The sequence below is a fragment of the Pterocles gutturalis genome, unplaced genomic scaffold, assembly GCF_000699245.1.
Source record: "Pterocles gutturalis isolate BGI_N339 unplaced genomic scaffold, ASM69924v1 scaffold8463, whole genome shotgun sequence".
Taxonomy (NCBI): Eukaryota; Metazoa; Chordata; class Aves; order Pterocliformes; family Pteroclidae; genus Pterocles; species Pterocles gutturalis.
In genome coordinates, this window is record NW_010120428.1 from 51,758 (window position 1) to 73,541 (window position 21,784).

The 21,784-nt window shown below is 38.1% G+C and overlaps 1 protein-coding gene across 1 annotated transcript in view; it reads left to right on the plus strand.

Moving 5' to 3' along the window:
* FHOD3 (formin homology 2 domain containing 3) overlaps positions 1-21,784 on the plus strand; it is a gene marked incomplete at its 5' end in the record, with an annotated part of 82,358 nt that overhangs the window by 42,211 nt on the left and 18,363 nt on the right. The window contains 4 exons of the mRNA XM_010076901.1: positions 23-184; positions 12,116-12,306; positions 14,009-14,201; positions 19,592-19,615. Of these exons, the coding sequence (XP_010075203.1) occupies positions 23-184; positions 12,116-12,306; positions 14,009-14,201; positions 19,592-19,615 (570 nt within the window). The remainder of the gene's footprint in view (positions 1-22; positions 185-12,115; positions 12,307-14,008; positions 14,202-19,591; positions 19,616-21,784) is intronic.

Below are 21,784 nucleotides of genomic sequence, written 5' to 3' on the forward strand. Positions count from 1 at the left end.
TCCCTTCTTTCCTCTCTTATAGGCCAAAGCTTTTGAGTTAAGCTACCTCGAGAAGGTTCCAGAAGTCAAGGACACAGTGCATAAGCAGTCCCTCCTGCACCACGTCTGCACTATGGTGGTGGAAAAGTTCCCAGACAGCACTGATCTTTATTCAGAGATCGGGGCCATCACTAGGTCAGCCAAGGTATGTCTAGTGGGTAAATATATATATGTTTTTTAAAACCCTCTTTAAAGTGAAATATTTACAATTTTATTTTTTTCTTTCATTTTGTTTCTCCCTCATCAGAACACTTTTTATGAATGTGGATTCATTGTGTCATTCCCACTGAATTTCAAAGATGCTAGTACTTTCTCTTCTGAGATTTATCTCTCTCTGTCAGGTGGTTTCCTCCTAAATGCACTAAGGCAGACATGTTATGACAGCCATTTTATTGCTATATACATTATAATGTATATGATTATCATACATCTAATTAAATTATGTGTATATAAGTATTATACATGTGTATAGTTATATAGATGCATGTATATAATTATTATACATATAATTATATTGTACATATTGATGTATATTACTATTAGGAATTATTTTCAGGTTAAAGCTTTATTTATCCAGTATCTTCAAATACATTTATTCTGTGGTTTGAGGGGATCTCTTTTTTAAGGCAGATGCTTCTCTGATTGTATTTTAAGGACAATGGAAGGAATGAAATTTTTGGTAATAAAATTGTTTCCAGAATGAAAGTGTCCTTGAAATATTTTAACTCCTTTTCTGTCCTCCTCCTGACAGTAATTCTGATGATTAGGAGTTAGAGAAGATAACTAGAAATAAAATAAACTTGTGGCAGCACCTCTTTTTGAAAAGTGGCAATCCCTTGTCTAATGCATAAGTCTGGTCAATGGCTCAATTCAATATGCAGCTTATTTATTCTTTCTGCTAGCAGGCATGACAGAGACACCATAACCTCACTCTTGGAGCTCTCAGAGTGTGAGATTTCATGGATGACCCTTAAAAACAGTACATTACTTCATTAATGGAGTAAGCATGACAGAATATCATCAGCAGATAACAAACATGAAAATTCTGGTTTGGAATCATGTCTCATGTGAAAATGGAAATAATTGCAGCAGATAATACTAATATCCATCTAGTCCAATGTCTTGATTCAGACAGTGGCCAATATCAACTTCTTGAGAGAACACAAGGAGGAGGATCTCTCCTAGAAAAATTTTATTTCGTGAGTCATAATACTCATTATATGCAACAAATGGAGGAATGGTTTCTTTTCCAAAAGCCACCTTGTTTGGATGTTTTTGGCGGGGAGGGGGAAGCCCTGTATAATACAATTATTTTTAAAACTGCAAAAATCAAATCCTATTTTGTCTCCTAGCACAGTTCTTGTGACAATGAATTAATAATCTAATTTTGTCGCTGTTGAATTTGTCTATTTCAGGATTTACCATCTGAATATATTGAGTAGTCAAAACTTTTTTTGTCTATTTCATAGAATAACTTAGGTTGGAAAGGACCTCTGAAGGTCATCTGGTCCATCATCCTTTTCAGTGCAAGACTGAATTAAAGCAGATTGCTGACATCCTTGTCTAAGTCTCAATTAATCCTTCTACATCGGTTTTTTTTTTATACCATTTCCATACTTTTTCTCCATCTTACTTTTTAAAATGGGTTAAACGATGGCAAACAGTATTCCAGCCTCTCCTTATAAGTGTTATATGCTTACTATGTTTGTCTGTGTTCTGCTTGTGCTATCTTTTGTTAGATGTCCCAAGTTTTAATTTGTGTTTCTTGACTGTATCTTTTTGACACCAGTTGTCTGTGGTCAGTTCACAAGGACATCCAAGCAATCTCCTGAGCTGATCAGGCATTTTAGAGCTCAGCCTGATGCATAAAGGAGTCCAATACTGTCTGCAGTGTGCACTTTATTGTGATCTACAGTAATGACCATGATCTGCTGAAGCAGATTTACTGCTTATCTCTCAAACCCGTAATAATCTTAAATTAGGACTAATCTGAATAAATTCTTGCCATCTGTAGATTTTACCCTTTAAGTGTGCTTCCTTGTTTCCAGAGAATTTTGAAATGCAAAGTACAAACCATGAGAACCCTGCTGTTAACTCAGTCATCAAATGAGAATCTGTATGTATTCCTTTTCTTTTGCTCTCTTAACATCACACTTCATGAGGGTCTTGTAAGGAATTTGAAGGTCTAATTTTCTTTACCTGCTCTTATCTGTCCACTATTTTATAATATATTTTATATTCAGAATCTAGTGATTGTTTTGATGTATTTAATTTCCTGTTATTCATCCTTTCAGACAGGTTACTAGGTATAGTAAGAAAGCTTGTAGCTCTACAGTCTCCTGAATCAACCTTGCTGCTTTTGTAAAGATAGGTGAAACTTTTACTATCCTCTGATTCTTTAAGTTACTAAGTATAGTGAAGGTGTACTCATTTTAGCCAATGGCTCAATTTCTTTATTTTAATTGCTGTCAGAATTCTTATCTTCTGCTTGCTTACTGCTTTATAAGCTGTCATCTTCCTCCAACAAATTTGTTTCTGCTAGCAAGTATTCAAGCCTTGCTATTAGTTCACACCTATTAAAAAATAAAATACAAAAAAATAAAAGCAGGTACCACAATAGGTTTCTCCCGAACATCCGCTGTGGTGAAGCTGGATGAAAAGAAGTCAGTTTGCTTCCCTTCCCTAACTTTTGTCTTCCTCAGTTTCTTTCATCCCCAGTGATCCAGGACTGCCTAAATACTTTTATTTTTTTTATACCATAAAAGAATTTGTGGCTTTTGTTTTATATCCTTAGATCTTTGCTCTTTGGATTCCATCTCTGTTCTCCTAATTTTCGTCTTGTACAGCCTATGTTTAGGCTCTGTTTTATTGCCTTCACTGAGGTTGCTTTCTCATGCTTGGAAGGTTTTAATTTTTGTTATGGTTTTTTTCTTTGGGCGATTCTTCATCTCTTAACATTTAGGTATATTGATTTCTCATTTTCTGCTTCTTCTCTTTGTTAAGAAGTTATTTCACTTTTTGTAGATTAGGACCAAGTTAATCACTAAAATGAAAATTGCCATTGAAGAGAAGAGCCCTTCTTTTCCAAAATCCGCACCACCATGTATGGTGTACACTCAAATGAATCTTCTATTTTTCACTTTTAGAAAGTGGAAGACAGCTTAACCCAATGCTGTCACTTTGAAAAAATTTTTAGGTCTAAGAGCATACAACATTGAGCACAGTCTCTCAATCTGTGGTTTGCTGATCTAGTGGCCCTGCCCAAAGCGGACAAAATTCTGAAAAGGCCAGACAAAATCATATTAAGAGAAATTATAGCCTCAACCTTCTTCATGACGCCCAAGGTCTCCCTCCTTGGGATGTTCTGCATGTGTTATACCACTGATGGATTACTGTAACAAGCTCTATTCCCACTTGATTTTAGCTGCCACAAATCAAATCAAAGAGTTAAGACATGGAAGCCATCCAAGCTGCCCTCTTCAAGGGAATGTTCACAGACGAGGCGAAATCTTGGTTTAGGAAAGCTGACAGGAAAGGAGAACTAATATTTCACTGTGGATTAGGCTGTAATTTTAGCTGCATTTTGTCTACAGACATCTTTCAGAAGCCACAAGGCTAAACAATTTCCATCCTGTAGATAAACAGAGATGACCCTTCCCCTGAGATGCACATCATATGAGAATTTCCTGAGCCTTAGTTCATGAAAAAAAAAACCATAAAGAAAACAGACTGGCTCACCAGAAGGAGTTAGAAAGACCAGAAACAAAATTGTATACTTATTGCAAAACTTGTGGCTTTTTGTTGAAGGACTGAATTAATAAATGGCAAAAAAAAAAAAAGCAGACACAAGTAAAAAAAAAGACCAAAAAATGGAATTCTAGATAAATAAAAGTATCCATAGTTGTACAAAGGTAACTGATTGCTTAGTATCCCATGATTAAAAGCACTTGTGCTTTTTTTAACATATTTTAGGTTGTTTTTTTAGTGGAGTTGTACCAGAACTGATCTGCCTAATACTGAAGCAGACCCCCAGACTTCTGCAGTTAAACTCAGTATTGTTCCTGGAAGTTTCCTTACCAGTATGGCAAGGAAGGGTTGCATCAGCACATGGAGTACTGTGTTCAGATGTGGGGCCCCCAACATAAAAAAGACCTGGACCTGTTGGAGAGAGTCCAGAGGAGAACCACGAAATTGGTCAGAGGGCTGGAGCACCTCCCCTATGAGGACAGGCTGAAAGAGTTGGGGTTGTTCAGCCTGGAAAAGAGAAGGCTCCGAGGAGACTTAATAGCAGCCTTCCAGTACCTGAAGGGGGCCTACAGGAGAGATGGGGAGGCACTCGTTATCAGGGAGTGTAGTGAGAGGACAAGGGGTAATGGGTATAAGCTGAAAGAGGGTAGATTTAGATTAGACATTAGGAAGACATTTTTCACTGTGAGGGTGGTGAGACACTGGAACATGTTGCCCAGAGAAGCTGTGGATGCCCCATCTCTGGAGGTGTTCAAGGCCAGGCTGGATGACGCTTTGAGCAACCTGGTCTAGTGGAGGGTGTCCCTGCCCATGGCAGGGGGGGTGGAACTAGATGATCTTACAAGGTCCTTTCCAACCCAAACCATTCTGTAAAAAAAAAAAAATGTATTGTTATTAAAAATGTTCATCTTCTCCTTCATCCCTGTAAATATTTTTCCCCTTGCATCTGAGAGCTGGTGAGCTCCATAGAGTAAACTAGTAATTGTCCTTTTCTCCCCCTGATTTTAATTTACTTGCAAAATGCCAATCTTCTGGCTGGTTTTTAATCCCTGCAGCAAGACACTTGGGTTATTTGCAGATACTGGTCAATGGAGAAGCTGGCAAGAAGCTTACTTTTAAAAGTAAGCAATGGGAAATGTGAACAGCGCAGAGCAGGGGGCAAGGATTGCTGTCAGTAAAGAACTTCGGTTGAGGCTAAGAGGTATGCAGGGGAGAAGGAAGGCTGCAGCTGCTCTCCAAGGGATTTGGCAGGGATGTGTGGGGAGAAAGGAGGTGGCTGAAACAGAAGTGCCATTCTAGTGTGTTGGAACTTCTGCTTGGTACACTGGAAAGCAGAGAAAGGAGAAAAGAAAAAAAAGTAGAAAAGATCATGCTGCCTCTGCACTGCTTCAGTGGGCTTTGTCTTGTCTCGCTTGACAGGAAGTATTTGTGTGCAATTATCATTCCAGTGTGCTAAAAAAAAAACATTATTTCAAACTAAAATAAATGCCAATAGTCAAATTATTTTCTATGGAAAAAAGGGGTTGGGGAATGCATGGTTGTATCATTCCTTGTGCCAGCTGCAAGGACTGCTGTGGCTGCCCCGGTTGCTGGTAGGGGCTAGCAGGAGCCAAGGTAGGGACAGAGCAGGATAAGGCAGAGCCTGCTGGTTGCAGGGCAGACTGGGGCAAGGGGGAAGGAGTTTCAGCTGCAAAAGAGACCTCAAGGATTTTTCAATGAAAAATGAGCAAAATGAGCAAACGAAGTTTAGCAGATGTGCCTGACAGCATTGCAGTGTTTCAGTAATGTTCCAAGTGAAATGACCGCAAGTAGTGTTGCAGGTGCCGTAACACCAACTGAGGTGACCTACATCACCACTGACAGGTGTTGCTCCTCTTCATCTTAGATCATAGGAACTGTCATACAGCATCTGCAAAAAGATCCCATATTAGTGTGTTTATTGTAGATTGTTTGAGGAACTAAAATGCAGTGGGGGTGTGTATATAATTGGGTAGACTCATCTGGTCATAGCTCAGTGAGTGCCTCTGTCCTTTAATTTTTAACTAGTGGATTGATTCAGGTGTTCTCATTTCCAAAATTATTTTGGCAGGATGCCACCTCTTACCCTAGAATTAGAAATGTCTGGACAGAACCTCCTTTATATTTTGGTTGCATTTGAGAGCTGGCATCTACTTCACTTAAAATGTGTGACCAGCAGCGTGCAAGCTGGACTAATGCTGGTCTTGGGATAATTCTTGTGACACTCAGTGAAGGAAGCCAGTGTGGAAACACTGGAGGAGACAGTTTTGAACGTATGCCACAGAAAGTCACTGCACTCAGATGACAGTGTGTTTGCAAGGAGCAATTCTCAGATTTTCCTTTGGCGCTGAACCAGCTCAGGAAAAGAGGAAGATTTCATGTTCCCTGCCAGAATGTGTCCCTGTAATAATGTGAGAATAAACGGTCTGACCCTAAGTTATAAACAGCTCAGACTAGGCTGTGGTCTGCTGGAGAAACTATCCTGAACCTTGAAGAGAGAAAGATTTTGTCTGTGATTATGTATATCTTTCTATGATGTGAGGTAAAATAGTTGTCATTTTGTTGTGAATTTAAGGCAACATTGGTCATCGTGGAAGTATCCATCTTCTATTTAATGCACCTTGTGGGTAGGATAAAAATGACAGGTCTTTTCAGGTTTGACCCAGGTCTTCCTAATAAGATCTCTGGATTTGGTGTATTCACCACTAAAAGAAACAATCTGTAGCAATAATAAATATAGTAGCAAGCAATAGAAAATACAAGGATACTGAGGCTACATAAAAAGTTTTTCACTGGCCTTCAGAACAAAACTTTGGGTAATTGACAGTAATTGTGAAAAGAACTACTTTTCAAGTAGAAACCTCAGCTTCACCAGTTTCCCTTCATTTATTTGTTTTGGGGTTTTTTACTTCAGTCCGGTTGTGACATTTTTGACTCTTTTCAGGGCTGAATGTAAATACAGGAAGCGGGAAACATGAGTGTAATCAGGTGCAGCATCTTTGATTCTAGGACAGTTTTGCACTCTTGGTAAGCAGCAAACTTAGCCCAGAGACTAAAGGAGATTTGACTGGAAGAGGAAACGTCTGTGTAAAGTACATTCCAGATGAGGGAATGCTGAAGAAAAATAACGTATTATCTCACAGTGGCTGCAGTTGTTTGCTGTGCACAGCAATGTGTACCTGGAATTGTATATGCTGCCCTAGGGAATGTAGAGCGGAAGGCACTTTAGGTTTGAGCCAACCCATTTAATTCCTAATGTCACCTCAAAGCAGCCCTTCCTCTCTCTCCCAACAAATAATGAGTCCAGTCCCTGTATTGCTATCAGATATTTGTGGCCGACAGCTGAGTGCACAGACAAATAATATCCCAAACCAAAGACTAGGAGGGCTCCCTGATATGTGTCCTGCCTGAATGACTGGGGCACAGTCTAATATTCCATGAAGTAGAAAGCTTTGGACTTGCATATGCAGCAGGTGATATTGGATGCACAGCGCGGAGTTGAACTTGAAAAAAAATAGGCCTTTTTAAAGTATCTGTGTTCATGGAACCTGCATGGGGAGGGAAGTAAACACAGAGCCATTTGGTAGTGGTGGTAGTTTTTGAGTCAGGTGGAAACCACTGAGAAAAGAAGTTACTTGGGCAGTAGGTGTATCATGCCATATTGAAGTCTCAGCCCAATGAAGTGAGAAACTTGGTAGAATTCTTTTTTGTGTTGCTGTTTATAGCAGAGTCATTTGTTACTATGGTAGCAAGCAATAAATAATGATATAAGGGGATTAAAATGAGTCCTGGCATTGCTGGCATGTGGTTGGAGGGTTCTATTTGTGGTCTGAGTGTCATGTGTGCAAAATATTGTGGTGCATTAAATTGAAAAATAAATATATTTCTTTTAAGTTGCCCATTAGTGCTTTATGGCAATGATTTCCTGAATGAGGCTGACCCTGCAGGGCTTGTGTCACATAGACTAGTCTCCAAATCCTATTTGGAGAGACTGTCTCTGGCTACTCCACTCTGATGCAACAGTGTCTACAAAGGCACTTCTCACAAGACTGAGCAGTGGGCCTAGAAAGAGATTTCACAGATAAATAACAATTAGTTCTGACTATTTTTCAGCTAGTGTGTTTGTGAATGGAGTGGAACCTGGCAGGAGAGAGGAGGAAGATATCAAATATATCCCAGGAGCATTTAGAAAGTTGCTTTTTCTAAATTAGTTTACAAATGAAAATAAACTTTACACAGTGTCTGAAATAAAAGTAATTTTTCTTTTGAATAACAGCCTAAGACTTCTCTTTCTTTTGCCTTCGGGAAAAAGAGAGATTTATTTTAAATTTGTAGCAGAAGGTAACAGTAAGCAGGACCAGCAAGCTGCATGTCTTTTGCACATATGTGTACTGAGTTGAGGAGGAAGAATATATGTTTCCTCCAAATCCTGGGGCTGGACACAACATCTGTATGCTGCTATCCAGGGAGAAAGCTGTGATGACCCTTTCAGATTACTACTTCCTTTTATTCAGTGGGGCATAGTAATAAAATAATGCCTCAGCAGTTCTTGTCCGAGCGCCTCCTACGCTGAGGTCTCCTGAAGCCACAACTCATCTGAATTCCTTCTTAGTCCCAGCATGGCCTTCCAGCTATAGGCAAGAATTGGTGCATCTTTCCTTTTAAGAAAGAAATAACAACAAAAAAAAAAACAAACCACCACCAAAACAAAACAAAACAAAAAAAAAAAAAGGGAATCACTTCTTTCTACCATTATGCAACATTAATTCTTTTAGTAAAGTGTTGGAAATCAACACATAAATTAAACGGTGCAATCCATGATCCCTTGGGAATGCTGTGCGGACTGGCAGGGAGGTAGTATGGTATTATATATGCCTTTGTTTGTTTCTTTTATGTGTATTAGATTTAATGATTGTCATTATTACTCCACATAAGTTCTTGTTCTCCTTATCATAGGGACACATGGCTGGGGGATTATATATCATCATTGTTACTGTTATGTTTGCATGTAAGACTTTCAGTGTTAGAAGACATCCCAAACAGAACAACAGTAATATCAAAAAATGACCAACAAAAAATGAAATTACAAGGATATTGCTGAACAATGTGACTGCTTTTAAGTATTTGTGAACAAATATTAGATCTAGGTTTGGACCACTGTACTAATCTTTCATGTTTCGTTACCTCAGTTAAAGTGAGGCTAAATTGTTGCTTTTCAGATGGACTTGTATTTTACTTACGTTTTCTACTGATGCCAGTGCCTGCTGCTTTATGATACAAGTGTGCATAAAATGGAGAGTCTTGTTGGCCACCAAGTCATGGGACTGCTGTTGCTTAGAATAGTATAAAAGCTTCTTTATGTCCATGGTGCATTTGGCTTCACAGAGAAGAGAGAAGAGAATCTGAGGATCTCAAATTCCTCAGGATCCTGCTTTTCAGTGGAATCTGGTGTTCATAATTAAGGGAATTAGTAGCTGTCTGTCTTAGATAATATTCCAACACATTGCAAGGCTTAGAAAATGTAAGGGTTTGCAGAATAAGAGCATATTACTTCAACATGATTTTGGTGTATTTTATTGGTTAAAAATATATGCTACTATTTAAGATAGCCATGGAAAGCCAGTCTTTGTGAGGATTGATAGATAAGTTTAAGATACACTAATTGGCAGTGTGTAACCTGGATATTATATTCTGCTAGCCTGGAAAAAGACATCACCTGGATCCTGTCTACAAGTGTCTGCAATTGCAGGAGAGTCCAGTTAGAAGATCAGTGGTCAGTGGATCTTTAGATTTATAATTTTCCCTTTGAGCTGACGCAGTCTGAACATTTAAATCTCACTTCTGTGAGATCTAGTAGGGAAAAATCTTGTCAGCAGGCTGATAAATGCTAGTCTTTTTGTCTGGTTGCTTGATTTTTTTAGAAAGATCTGAAGCTTTGTTACCCGGTGCTCTGTTAGGGGACAGTTTCTACACCTTGGATAGAGGAAAGGGACATTGTATGTAGTATCGCATGTGAAGAAACTTCACTTAACTCCTTGCTTAACCCAGGACAACGTCAGAAATGAAACGCAGTGGATTCTATGCCTACCTGCAAAATGCACACTAGTGAAATAGCACTTCATGAAATATCAAGTGGGGTACATGGTTGTCTGAAAAATTTTGACTTTTAATATTTCACACATGGATATTTTTCTGTGAGTGTATTCCTTTCTTTCCACAAACAAGTGACCAAAGTCTGGAGTGCTGGCAGCAAGAAGATTTTAGATTTCGTGAAGATTTATCACATTCTTGCGGGCACAGGACAGTTTGAATGTGGGGAATTCACAGGCACATTATACTATATTGGATTTCCTGCTTTACTCCTTCCAGCAGTTTACAATTTCTGCTCAAGCAGAGCCAGCTGTGCTCCACAGAGATTTGTTCCAGGGGAGCTCAGGTGGCATTCTTCTTACTGCAGTCTCCTTAGGATTTCCCCAGAGATCTGAATTTTTGTTTGTGCTCAGAAAATTCCTGTGCATCCCTTAGCCAGATCTGCCATCCCCAGTCCCTGCTGAAACTGCACACTCTTGTGAATGCACTGGCTGTTGGCAGATTTCAAGGGGCAGGGAATTTGCCACATCTTTTCCCTGCAGATATGCTGTTCTCCAGAGATGTCTCCTGAACCTCTACAGGCTTGAACTTCAGACCTTTTTGATAGATTAAAACTCATTCTGTTTTCAGTGAAAGCTGTCATAAAATTAAATTTCTCTGCTACAGGGGCTGAGGGACTTCCCCAGGCGGATTTGATAATTCTTACTAGTAAGACCTAGAAATACCTCCCCTTGTCTTTTTTTTTCTTAATAGGAATGCTAGTATTTTTGCCCATGTGTGTTTTAGATATACCATCTATAGAGAGAAGCAATGTGTTTATCATCAACAGTGAAAATACTGACCTGGAAAGGACTTTTTTTTTAAAAAAAACATATGCATTGATGTGGATATAAGGAAAACAAAAACCCCACAGCTGCTCCGCCTGCAGGGCTTCTTTGAATAGCAGAATGGATCTAAGGATGTTTTTATTTCCTTGTGAAGAGGAAAAATTCATCACTTTATTCATCACAGCAAAAACAAATCAAATCAATACCAGGAGCTTTTTAATAATAATGCATTTCTTTTGGCTATCGTCAGTGTAGGTCTCAGCAGTGGGTGCCGCACATAGCTAAAAAGAGTGAACTAAAACCTGTCTCTGATACTGGTTTTCATTTAGTGTTAAGGAATTAACTGCAGTACCAGACTGTAACATCCCAAACACTGATGTGTTTAGAATCTGAGAGCTAAATCTGTATTTTATAGCTTGAGTTCCTCTGAACTGTGAAGTGGTGTTATAGAATAAATTCTTCCTTTCTTCAGAATTCAAGAACATGTTGGGTAGCTTTGCTTTTTTCATCTGTTGCATGCTTTGGCCGGGTCATTAATGCACTTTATCCAGTTGTTAGCAATGCATCCTGAATGCCTTCTGTAGACCATTGTGATTTGAACACCTTTTTTGGTTGGTGAGTAAAGGAGAAGCTCTCTCTCACCTTCTGTGGAATGTGTTGGCTTCTGTCCTCATGAATGTTACTGTAGGATGCAGTCATTTATTTTAACTGTGTTGAGAGACTTTCAAAGCCATTAGATGATCTTGCTACAAGCCAGCAAATTCATACTGTATATCAAGGGATGAGAGTTAGTGCTGAGATCACTAAATAACACTTCCAATAGAGCTTTAAAAAATTCTGGCCCATGAATTTTGTGATTAGAACTAGATCATCTATTAACGAGTCAGTGCATGGCTAGGGAATAGATCCAAGTGCTTCCTAAATTGGAGAAGTGTTGTCTGGGTACAAGTGAGCAGTAAACAGGGTATTAAAAGCTATGAGTGGTAGAGAAAAGGATAAAGAAAAGAGAAGGTTTTGTATTATCTCAGAAATAACTGACTCGTGCAGCTGCTTGGTGTAGCCATGAACCTATTAGCAAGGGAAAAAACACATCACAATACTTTATTGTCCCTTCTTTAGGTGTTAGGCCTCCAAGACCAAAACCAAGTGTATGTGTATATGAGTATTTCTTTGTTTTCAGTTTTCCTTACTAACATGAATGTCTAGGCAAAGTGCAACATAGAAAGTTATTTCTTAATTATTTAGTAGTAATTAAAAATGTGAATTAATGTTGTGCTGCTGCTAAATTGACCCTTTCTTATACACAAATTGAGTTGTTCAGATATCTAAGGATACTACCGCAGTGTTTTTGATTAAAGTGTTACATTTCCTTTTCTTTACTTTTTTTTTTTCAGGTTGACTTTGAACAACTCCAGGAAAACTTGTGTCAGATGGAAAGGCGATGCAAAGCATCATGGGATCACCTCAAGGCTATAGCAAAGCATGAAATGAAGCCAACTCTAAAGCAAAAAATGTCTGAGTTCCTTAAAGACTGTGCAGAAAGAATCATAATCCTGAAGATTGTTCATAGAAGAATAATTAACAGGTACAGAATTAGATTTTTGACAGGAGTGTCTTGATAACAAATTGCTTGCTAAGATTATAAATTATGACATCATAAATGTGTTTTTTATAAGTGTTTAATCCCCATTCCAGCAAGTAATGTTACCAGGATGTATATGGTGCATGCTTTGTTATAGATGCCATTTGAGAAAGATCCCCACTCCAGAAAGTTTCTTTATTTCTCAGGAAAAGAAGCAATGATCCAGGCAATCATTTATTCCCAAGGTGCAGTATTGGGTCTTTTAACTCCTAGGCCCCCAAACTTTATGATTAAGTTATTATATTTTCTGTCCTTCCCTGAATACTTGGCGGGGGGGGGGCAGTTTACTGGCTGATAAACAGGAACAGGCTGTAGCAAAAAAATGAAGTTCTACTGACAAATTTGTCATATGAAGAAATTGAAACAAGTCTTGTACACGGAGTTCTTCTATAGGCAGCAGCCACTCCTTTTTGAAAGATCTGTGACTGTGTGCTTTATGCCTACACAGCAGAAGACAAATTAAGATTCCTCTACTTAGGACTTGCAGTTGGATTTAGTTTCATCCAATGGAGTTAACATTAACTGCAGTGCTCTAAAATGTAATAATTCTGCATTATGCCTGAGCTTTTGTTTTTCAGATTCACAAATGTATCTGTAGAAGTCATCTGAGTAATTAATCTGTGTTCCTGCTTATTAATGAAATTATAAGAGATTTTCCACCTTCTGAATATTTTCCAAATGCTGTGGTCAAAATTAGGACCTGAATTCCAAATGATACTAAATTTGTGGATATACAATTGAGAAGTTAATTCAGCTCTTCTTTCTTTTTTTTTTCCATAATGACTTCTTTTTCATGTCATAAGTAAGCAGAAATCCCAGTTGCAGTAGAAGGGAAGTGAATTCACCATTTTCCTGTTGTGTTTACTATATGCATTGGACAAATAAGAAAAATATTAACTTTTTCCTATTATGTGCTACAACTACTATGATAGGCTTCTCCAAAATTGTATCCCTGTAATTGCATCTTTCTAGGATTTTTATCACCATGGATGTGGATGCAGTTAAAAGGAACTCACATACATTTTTAAATGTTCAGTGTGCTATTGTAAATCATGAAATACAGAAGCAATAGTAAAAGTTTCAAATAGTGCAAAAGCTCTGAATGCCACAGAAGCAGTAAAACTGTGAATTGAGAGTATCCCAAACTAAAGTACTTGGTAGATAATATAATTTTATGGTCAGTTTTGTGAACCAGAAATTCTTTCCTTCATGTGTTTGCTAGCCTGTAAATCTGCATTCTTCTTGTCTAGACTTTTTCCAACATCCTAACAGCCTCTTTGAAGTTGCTTAATGCAAATAAATAGAATTGAAACTTAATATTTTTTTTTTCTATAACTGAAATGAAATTGGTCATTCACATGCCAAATTAGTCATATAAAGTAGATGGAGTTCCATAAACATCTTATCTCCTGCATCAGCCTGGGAAAGTGGACTGGGATGAAGTTATCATAGACTAGGCTTTCATGGTTTTAATTATAAAACATTCCAGTGTTATGCAAAGCATCTATGAAAATTCTGTAGCACAAAATAAATGGTGAGAGCTAATAAAGTAATAAATGGATTCACTGAAATGTGGGGTTATTTTTCCTAGAAACCATCAATAAAGACTTTTTCCCTTTGCATTTGTGAACTCATTGTTTTCCAGGTTTCACTCCTTTTTGTTATTTATGGGCCATCCTCCTTATGCAATACGTGAAGTCAACATCAATAAGTTCTGCAAAATTATTAGTGAATTTGCTCTGGAATACCGCACCACCAGGGAACGAGTTTTGCAGCAAAAACTGAAACGAGCTAACCACAGGGAAAGAAACAAGACCAGAGGGAAAATGATAACAGATGTAAGTGGCAAAATGTGTCTCCCACAGCATGGATTTTTAAAACTTACTTTCACTGAATGTCGTATATGAAGTGGTTTTACTCTATACTTTTACTCTTAAGAGGTTCTTCTATTGTAAGTAGTGAAGTTGGTTCTCTTAGAAGACAAAACTTGCAAGTCCTTGATTGTGTGTAATTTTTGCTTTATACCAGTTTATAGAAGGAGAACAAACGAAATTAAGCATCCAAAAAGATCATCTCCTTATGTCACACAGATAGTACCCAAAATATCTAGAAGACACCAGCAGCTGTGTGTACCTGATCAGACAAGAATATAAAAAGGAAAAAAGCCTAGAAATTAAACTCTTAATTGAGCCTAATGATTTAAATGATGAACCACTGTAGCTATTTAAGTGGTTACAAACAAATTTAAATGGATTTTTTCCTCCATCTTTGAATATTCTAATCTAGTCTTTAATCTTAGTATTTTATCTATTTTTATGTATATAAGTATATATATGAATGCACACACGTAGCAATTTTCTTCTTACTTTAAAGCACAGAACAGGCAGTTTTATGGGAACAGACTTCTTTGAGGCTCTGAAAGAACGGAGAAATTTATGTTCACAGTAGATGTTACCCTGCAAAATCTTTGACTCTGTGATTGCATACTGATAGAATATGTTAAAATAAGATTAGTTTTCTCAGCATAGTAAGCTTTAAAATCCCCTTGATTTTTTTATCTTTTTTCTTTTTTAGTTAATCTACTTTGATTCAATCCAAATAAAGTTTTAAGAAGTGCCAGTACTTAATAAAAGTTTCCAGCTGTCTCAAAATCCAAATCTGGAGTCTCGATTAGATTCGAGTGGTTCATTGCATATGAAGATACCCCTGCCTTTGGCATGAAAAGCCCTAAGCTGATTACAGTTTTATGGCTCAGGCAACATGAATCAAAATATATATGTGTATTGAGACTGACATAAATTGAGATTGTATATAAGTCATTGTCTCACGATCATTTGTAGATCTTTCCTGGCAATATCGTCTGTAAATTTGGAAATTTGCCCCATCTAGAGAAAATGTTAAACCTGTATTATTATCTCAAAGGTTTTCCTTTTGGTCTAGCCTCGGGTTAAGGAAGAGTCTCTGATTTTATGTGAAAGGTATAATACAGTCATACGGATTTTCAAAACTACCACTGGGGAACTGAGATCAATTTCTTTAATTGCTTCTCAATTTTCCTGACGTATTCTAGGGGAGCTAAAAGATAACATTAAACAAAGAGATTGGTAAATTAAAATGTTCATTTTCTCAGGTAGCTTCAATACTTTTTTACTTGTTTAAGCAATACTAAGATGTGAAGGAGTTCCTATTTTCCTAGTGTATGACGTAGTGCTTTTGTACTATCTGTCCAGAAGAAATGGCTGTGGCAGGACAGAAAGCTTCTCTGTGTCCTGTACCTGCAGGAAATGTGAGGGGAAAGGGAAATTTGATCACTGGCCCCTGGGTTCAGGAAGTGGAGAGAAGGGACCCATTCAAACCAGAGAAAGGCTCAGGGTTGACAGCTCATCAGTGACGAGCAGAGCCAGAGACGATGGCTGTTTTCTGAAAATGTAAGAAAGGAGGCAGCTAGGCCTTTCCCAGAAAAATGTATTATTGGAAGAAGAGGTCTTGTTCAGTTGAAGATAGTGGTGAGATTTGACAAGAATTAAATGCCATCTGACAGATGGTGTTCCACCTAAAAATGTCTTTCAGGTCCCCAGAAAGGAAGAAATTTTTGCCTATCACTAATTTACAATTATATTATGGTCTTATTAACTAAAAAAAAAAAAAGCCTGCTTGGGTAAAAAACCGCATTCTTTAAAATTCTCCTTATAGAGATGTTATTTAAGGGAGTTATTCACATGGCCATATGGTTGTTTTGGGACTTATTAAATCTCTTTAACTGTAGCCCACTAATATGGCCTCATTTACCGTTCACTTGATTGCAGTATGGGGTAAAACATAATGTAAGTTGCTTTAGACTATTTGTCACAGCTTCTTTTGACAACTTCAAAGTCTGATTTACCTCAGAACAAGTTTCCAAGTCGGCAGGATGGAAGATATTTATGTGTGAAGAATGATGAAAAAGAGGAGTTTTATTGTAGTCTTATGTTGGCTGTGGTTTATGTCTGGTCTTGATTTTCTTAGTGTTTTATACTTGAAGGCATTAGAAAGGGAAGATATATCACTAATGCATTGACAGTATTCTCAACGAGTTGAAAAACACTGATAGAAGAAAGTTTAGGTCTTGCCATTGGAAAGAAAATTTGTAGAAAGTAATTCTAATAAGAAGTAGTGATTTGGAATTTTAATTACTGCTTTTGGTGACCTGGAAGGATTGTGGAGTTATTTCATACTTACATCCCTGTCCTTTTGAAAGTTTCCTCAGAATCTCATTTTTCTCACCTTATGGTACATTGCTCTTAGGCAGAAGAAGAGGGATTTTAGCAAAAATGGGAAAGGAATAAGTTAGAACCATCCCAGTTCTTAACGAGAAGGCACATATCTCTTAAACCTTGGTCCCCCCTGCAGACTTGGAAGGCAGAGGGGTGCTGGCTCTTTGCATGGAGAGAGTCTGCTGGCTCTTTGCATGGAGAACTTGCATCAGCTTCAACAACTGCTCACATGGAGTAGGGCTGAGCAGCACAATGGGGAATATTTCCAGTATTTCTTTCATCCTTTTACCACAGACATCTTTATGTTTATACGTTCCTTAATAGCTGAAGTGGACTGGGCACTGTCAAATTAAATCTTGGTGAATGTTATCTGCAAGGAGGGCAGGGGAGGGGGAGACAGCTAAGGAAAAAAAGAGGGAGAACAGTGAGTTGCCACAGTTTCACAAGGAAAATTGCCTAGTCTCTGTAACTTCATATCTGGCTTTAGCCAATGATAGCAGTCACTCATTTCAACCACAGTAAAAATAACAAGCAAGCAGAATATGGAATACATGCAATTATAGATACAAGTCAGAGCTTTTTAATGATTTTTAATAATAGTAGGTAATATAAGCATCTGTCTCCCAGATTTATGAAGCTCTGCTTTTTATGATACTTAAGAGTTTCAATTCCAAAAATGCTATGCAATAGAAATAATATTTTGAAACAGCAAACCCACCACATGGAAATGCTAGCCTAAAGGAAAAATGAGAGGGAAGGAGGGAGACCTCAGATTGTCCTGCAACATCCAATATTTGATGATAGAAGAATCGAGCAGCCTTTTTTTCTTACAATTAACATCTTGTTAGGGGGTATTCAGTATGGCAATATTCTTCCAGTACTTTTTGGTAATATTACATTATAAAAGTTTCCCTAATTTATTAACATTTCTCATCGTACGTATAACGATGAAAAGAAGAAGGAAAGAAAAGGGAGAATGCACACATGTGGGTGAGAGCATATTCCCTTCCCGAAACAAAAGTTTGATTTATTTCCTTTGCTACACTGACTCTTTTTGTCAGTATTTGCTGGGAGGCAAATGGCTCTCCAGACATGGAAACACGAAGGGGACGATGAACTGCTTCCTTCTGTGCACTGGTGTAGCTTTGGATGTAGCAAGGACAGTGGTTCTAGGTGTGAGCCCCCTCCACCCACAACAGGAGGAAGGGAAATGGTAATGCCTCAGGTACTGGAGATGAGCAAAATCAAACAGAGTACGTTGTCCTTAAAGTAAGTCCGTAGCAAATCACCTTTAGCTAGATTAAATGGGCAGGAAGGCCAGCAGCTGGGACCTTCCCTGTAAAAATCTGGTTGGATGTAAAGTAACAATACAGTACACTTTTGTTTGGAGCACACTCTTTGTGATGTATACTCTGCTCTTTCACCTTTCTCTGAGTGCCTTTTGCATAGTTTAGCTTAATTTGCTCTCCTCCTGCCTTTTATTTGTTAGCTAGATGTACATATGGATTAGAAGTATGTCCTTGCTTCCTCTTCTTCTTCTTTCTGTTTCTTATTCGTGACAAAAAAAGTCAACAGTGGCCTTCAGAAGAACTGGTTTACAGTGTGACTCCCAGCCCCCAGGAGGATGGAAAAAAGCAAATGGATCTTTTCATAATGTAAAGGGAACATACCTGCCAAGGTCCCTCTGCAAAACATCTGCCTGTGTTGCTGTCAGTGCCACTGTGTCCAAAGAAAAATAAGCATCTCACTCTTTGAATAAAACATACCCTTAAAAAGTAATGTTAGTGTGCTGTTCAGCACTCTCACAGCTAATCTTCTTACTGAGATTGTGCTGAAACTAAGCTGAGGGCCAAAGTAAATCAGGCTTTCATTTTTAATGATGAATGTTTCTGGAACAGAATGTATCAATCCCAGACAGAAATCATAGCTGAGATGGAGATAAGGTCAAAAATATGTATTTGTAACACGAGGGAGGGGAATAGAATTGGTGGTATGCTTCTAAAAAACAAAACAAAACTCACAAATAAAAAAGCTGCAGTGGATTCCTAGGCTATGTTTATACTTTATAAGCAATCAAACTGAAAATTAAGGAAACAAAGAGCCCAGATATTTGAGAAACTGTGTTTTACTTTGGGAACCTTCCATGTAGGGCATCTCTACAACCCAATGAAGAATTCCCCAGGCATTTGGGAACACAATTCAACAAATATTCTGCTAATTCCCTGTAAATCCACAAATTTAAGAACACTTCGTACACCATAATATTTTTGATACACCAATTGCATTTAATGTAGTGTGACTGTCAAGATAGTTTTACATGCCTGCTGTCACAAAGGGTGAAAGCCCTGAATCACAAAGGATAATTGCATCTCTCCAATTTCCAGGATCTGATTATCGGGCAGCTACTGAAGAACTTAAAGCATTTATTCAAAGGCTACTTAGCATTTGATTTTAGTGCTTAGTTAAATTGGAAGTTAAATTGGAACTTGAAGTTGAAAAGTCCCAGCACTTATGTGTCAAGGAAAGGAATTGCCAAGAAGATGACCTCTGCACTGAGAGTCCCGAGTGCAGCCAGGACCTCCCTGTGCTGGACATAGCTGGGAAAAAGAGAGGGAGTCCTTCCTAGTGCTCTGTTTCCACAGGGCAAAAAGTGGGCAAGCAACCACAAACTCAAGGGAGAGAGATATGAAGGGGTTGAGGGTAGTTTCAGTTCATAATTTCTCTAAGAAAAACCAGCAAATTGTGATATGCCTTACTGACAGTGACAGTCTGTTCTGTGTACAATTAACTAAAAAAAAAAAGCCAATTGATTATCTAAGGAATTAATTCCTTATACGCTTTGTATTTTTATGTCCTCCTATAATTGCATAAACAGTGCCATGGTTACCTCTTACTCTGTTGTGGTTTGACCGTACTGTCCTTCCTAAATCTTGCTGTTTGTCCTTCTCCACCCTGTCCTTTGTGTCCAGTGGCAGACTGATGAAGAAGAGGATGCTGAGGTATGATTCTCTGAAAGAGCATGTCATTCCCATGTTCCCTGTGTGCTGTGACATCTAATTTCCAACTCAGTGTGGACTGCTCAACTCCATCTGCTGAACTAGAACTATGAACCATGACATTTTTCTCATAGCTTTTTGGCACAATCATAAGGATGCATTTTTACAGTCAGCTTTAACCATATGCATACCTGCTCTCTCGAATAAGGATATCCTCATCTGAGGCCTTAATAATTTAAAGTTTCCTCATTTATTTTCCATAATGTCGGTTTACTAAACTGCAAAGTATCCCCACTACCCAAAACATCAGGGATCTTAATGTTGTGAAGATCATCAGTTACCTTGGGCTATGGATTACCATGATAATTTCATAGTCATTATTAGGCTGTGTAAGTCTAAATGGTATTATTTTATAAAGTGTTCAGAAGCATCAAGGCATAGGGATGCAAAGCAAATTGTAATGGTTCTCCTTGCTGTATGAATTGTGAATAAGATAGTTCAGTCACTGCAGAGATGAGCCATGGAGCAGTTCATGTATTTCCTGAAGGTGATGTTGAAAAAAATAAAGGAGTGAATAAATAATTTAAGAACTATACTGCACTAGCTATATTCATAATAAAACAATTTATTGGTTTGAGGAGCATCTATTGTGCAATGCATTTTTTGTTCAGCATTAGTGCTTGTTTCAATTTGCTGAATATAAACAATGTGGCTTAGTGCTCATTGTTTCATAATGGCAGTCATTTGCTCAAGAGGCTGGGGTTTGGCCATTAATCTATGGCAATGTCTGAAAATTAAGGAAGTGAAATAAAACTTCTGGCTATAAGAGCTTCTCCCCCAGCGATGATTTGTGATGTATAGCTTGGGGCACAGAAAGAAAATTACATTAGCCTGTTTATGCTAACATTTAACTAACCTGTGTGAATAGTAACAGTTATGTGAAGACTTTGGTTTTTTTCTGAGATGGCATTGATTAGCTTTACAGCCCACTGTATATAAGAGAATATTCTTAATGCAAAAATGGCATGCACTTTCATAGAAGTTCATTCTAATGTTTTTCTGTCTTTTAATTTCACATGTGAAACTCTAGCATGTGCACACTTGCCACATCAAAATGTTGCTATCTCATATTTTATCAAGAAAAAGTTCTCGGTATCAAAAATAAATATCACACTGGTATATTTAGCTCAGTGCCTTGTAGGGATTATTCTTTTGCTACTTAGTTAACTTGCTGTCCTACCCCAAAAAGTCGTTAATGTTAAAACAGAATCATCCTGTCATTGATTTACAGATTAAATATTTTCGGTTTGCAGCCCCAGAGACTTCATCAAAGGTCTGAAAGTAGGGCCCAGTCTTTTCTTCTAATTTACCCTTCTTTGACAGAAAGGCTCTGTAGGTTTGCTTCCTGTTAACTGACTGGCTCAGTACTATGGAGTGAATAATTAATGTTGTTTATTATGCAAAGGAAGAAGAGAACACAGCATGCCTTCCTTCATTCATGCTGAATCAGTAGGAGTAAGAAAGATTAAAAGAAAAAGAAAATGTATTTCGGTTTCCGATGCTATACTGATATTACTGAAAATACCTAGAGGCATTATCATCTGTTGAAGCCTGTTTGCTCTTCGCTCCTTAGGCAGTATCTGTTTCTGCTGTTTTTAATCTGTTTCTAGATGGCTGTTTGCAGTACCCAGTGGAGCTGCTGCATCCATGTGCTGTGCATGCCCAGCTAATGCAGCCACTGTTGTTAATGTAGTCGTGGTGACAGGACACGGGGGGGGGTGTGCGAGGAAGCAGAGGGCAGATTCCTAAATCTCATGTAAGGTTTTGTTTGTTCTTCTAACTGCTGACTGCAATTTTTGTGTTTTGGCCATGAAATATTTTGGCTGGGTGTTTTGGAACCAGGGATTTTTTCAACATTACTGGTAATGTATTTTAAGGTTACTTGCAGGTATTTGTGTTTTAGACTAGTTTGAGACTTTTCTGTGCAGCACTGCAGAGAGGCAAGAGGGAAAGGTCTCTCTTCCTAGACTGCTCTTCCAGTTTTGCCTTGTTACTGAAAAGTGATGGTACTGGAAAAGCAATTTCTTATTTGTATTGAGTCTCATACTGACTCTCTCAGTGTCATACCAGACCCCAGATCAGGGCCAAACTGGGTTGAAGGTTTCCAAGCAA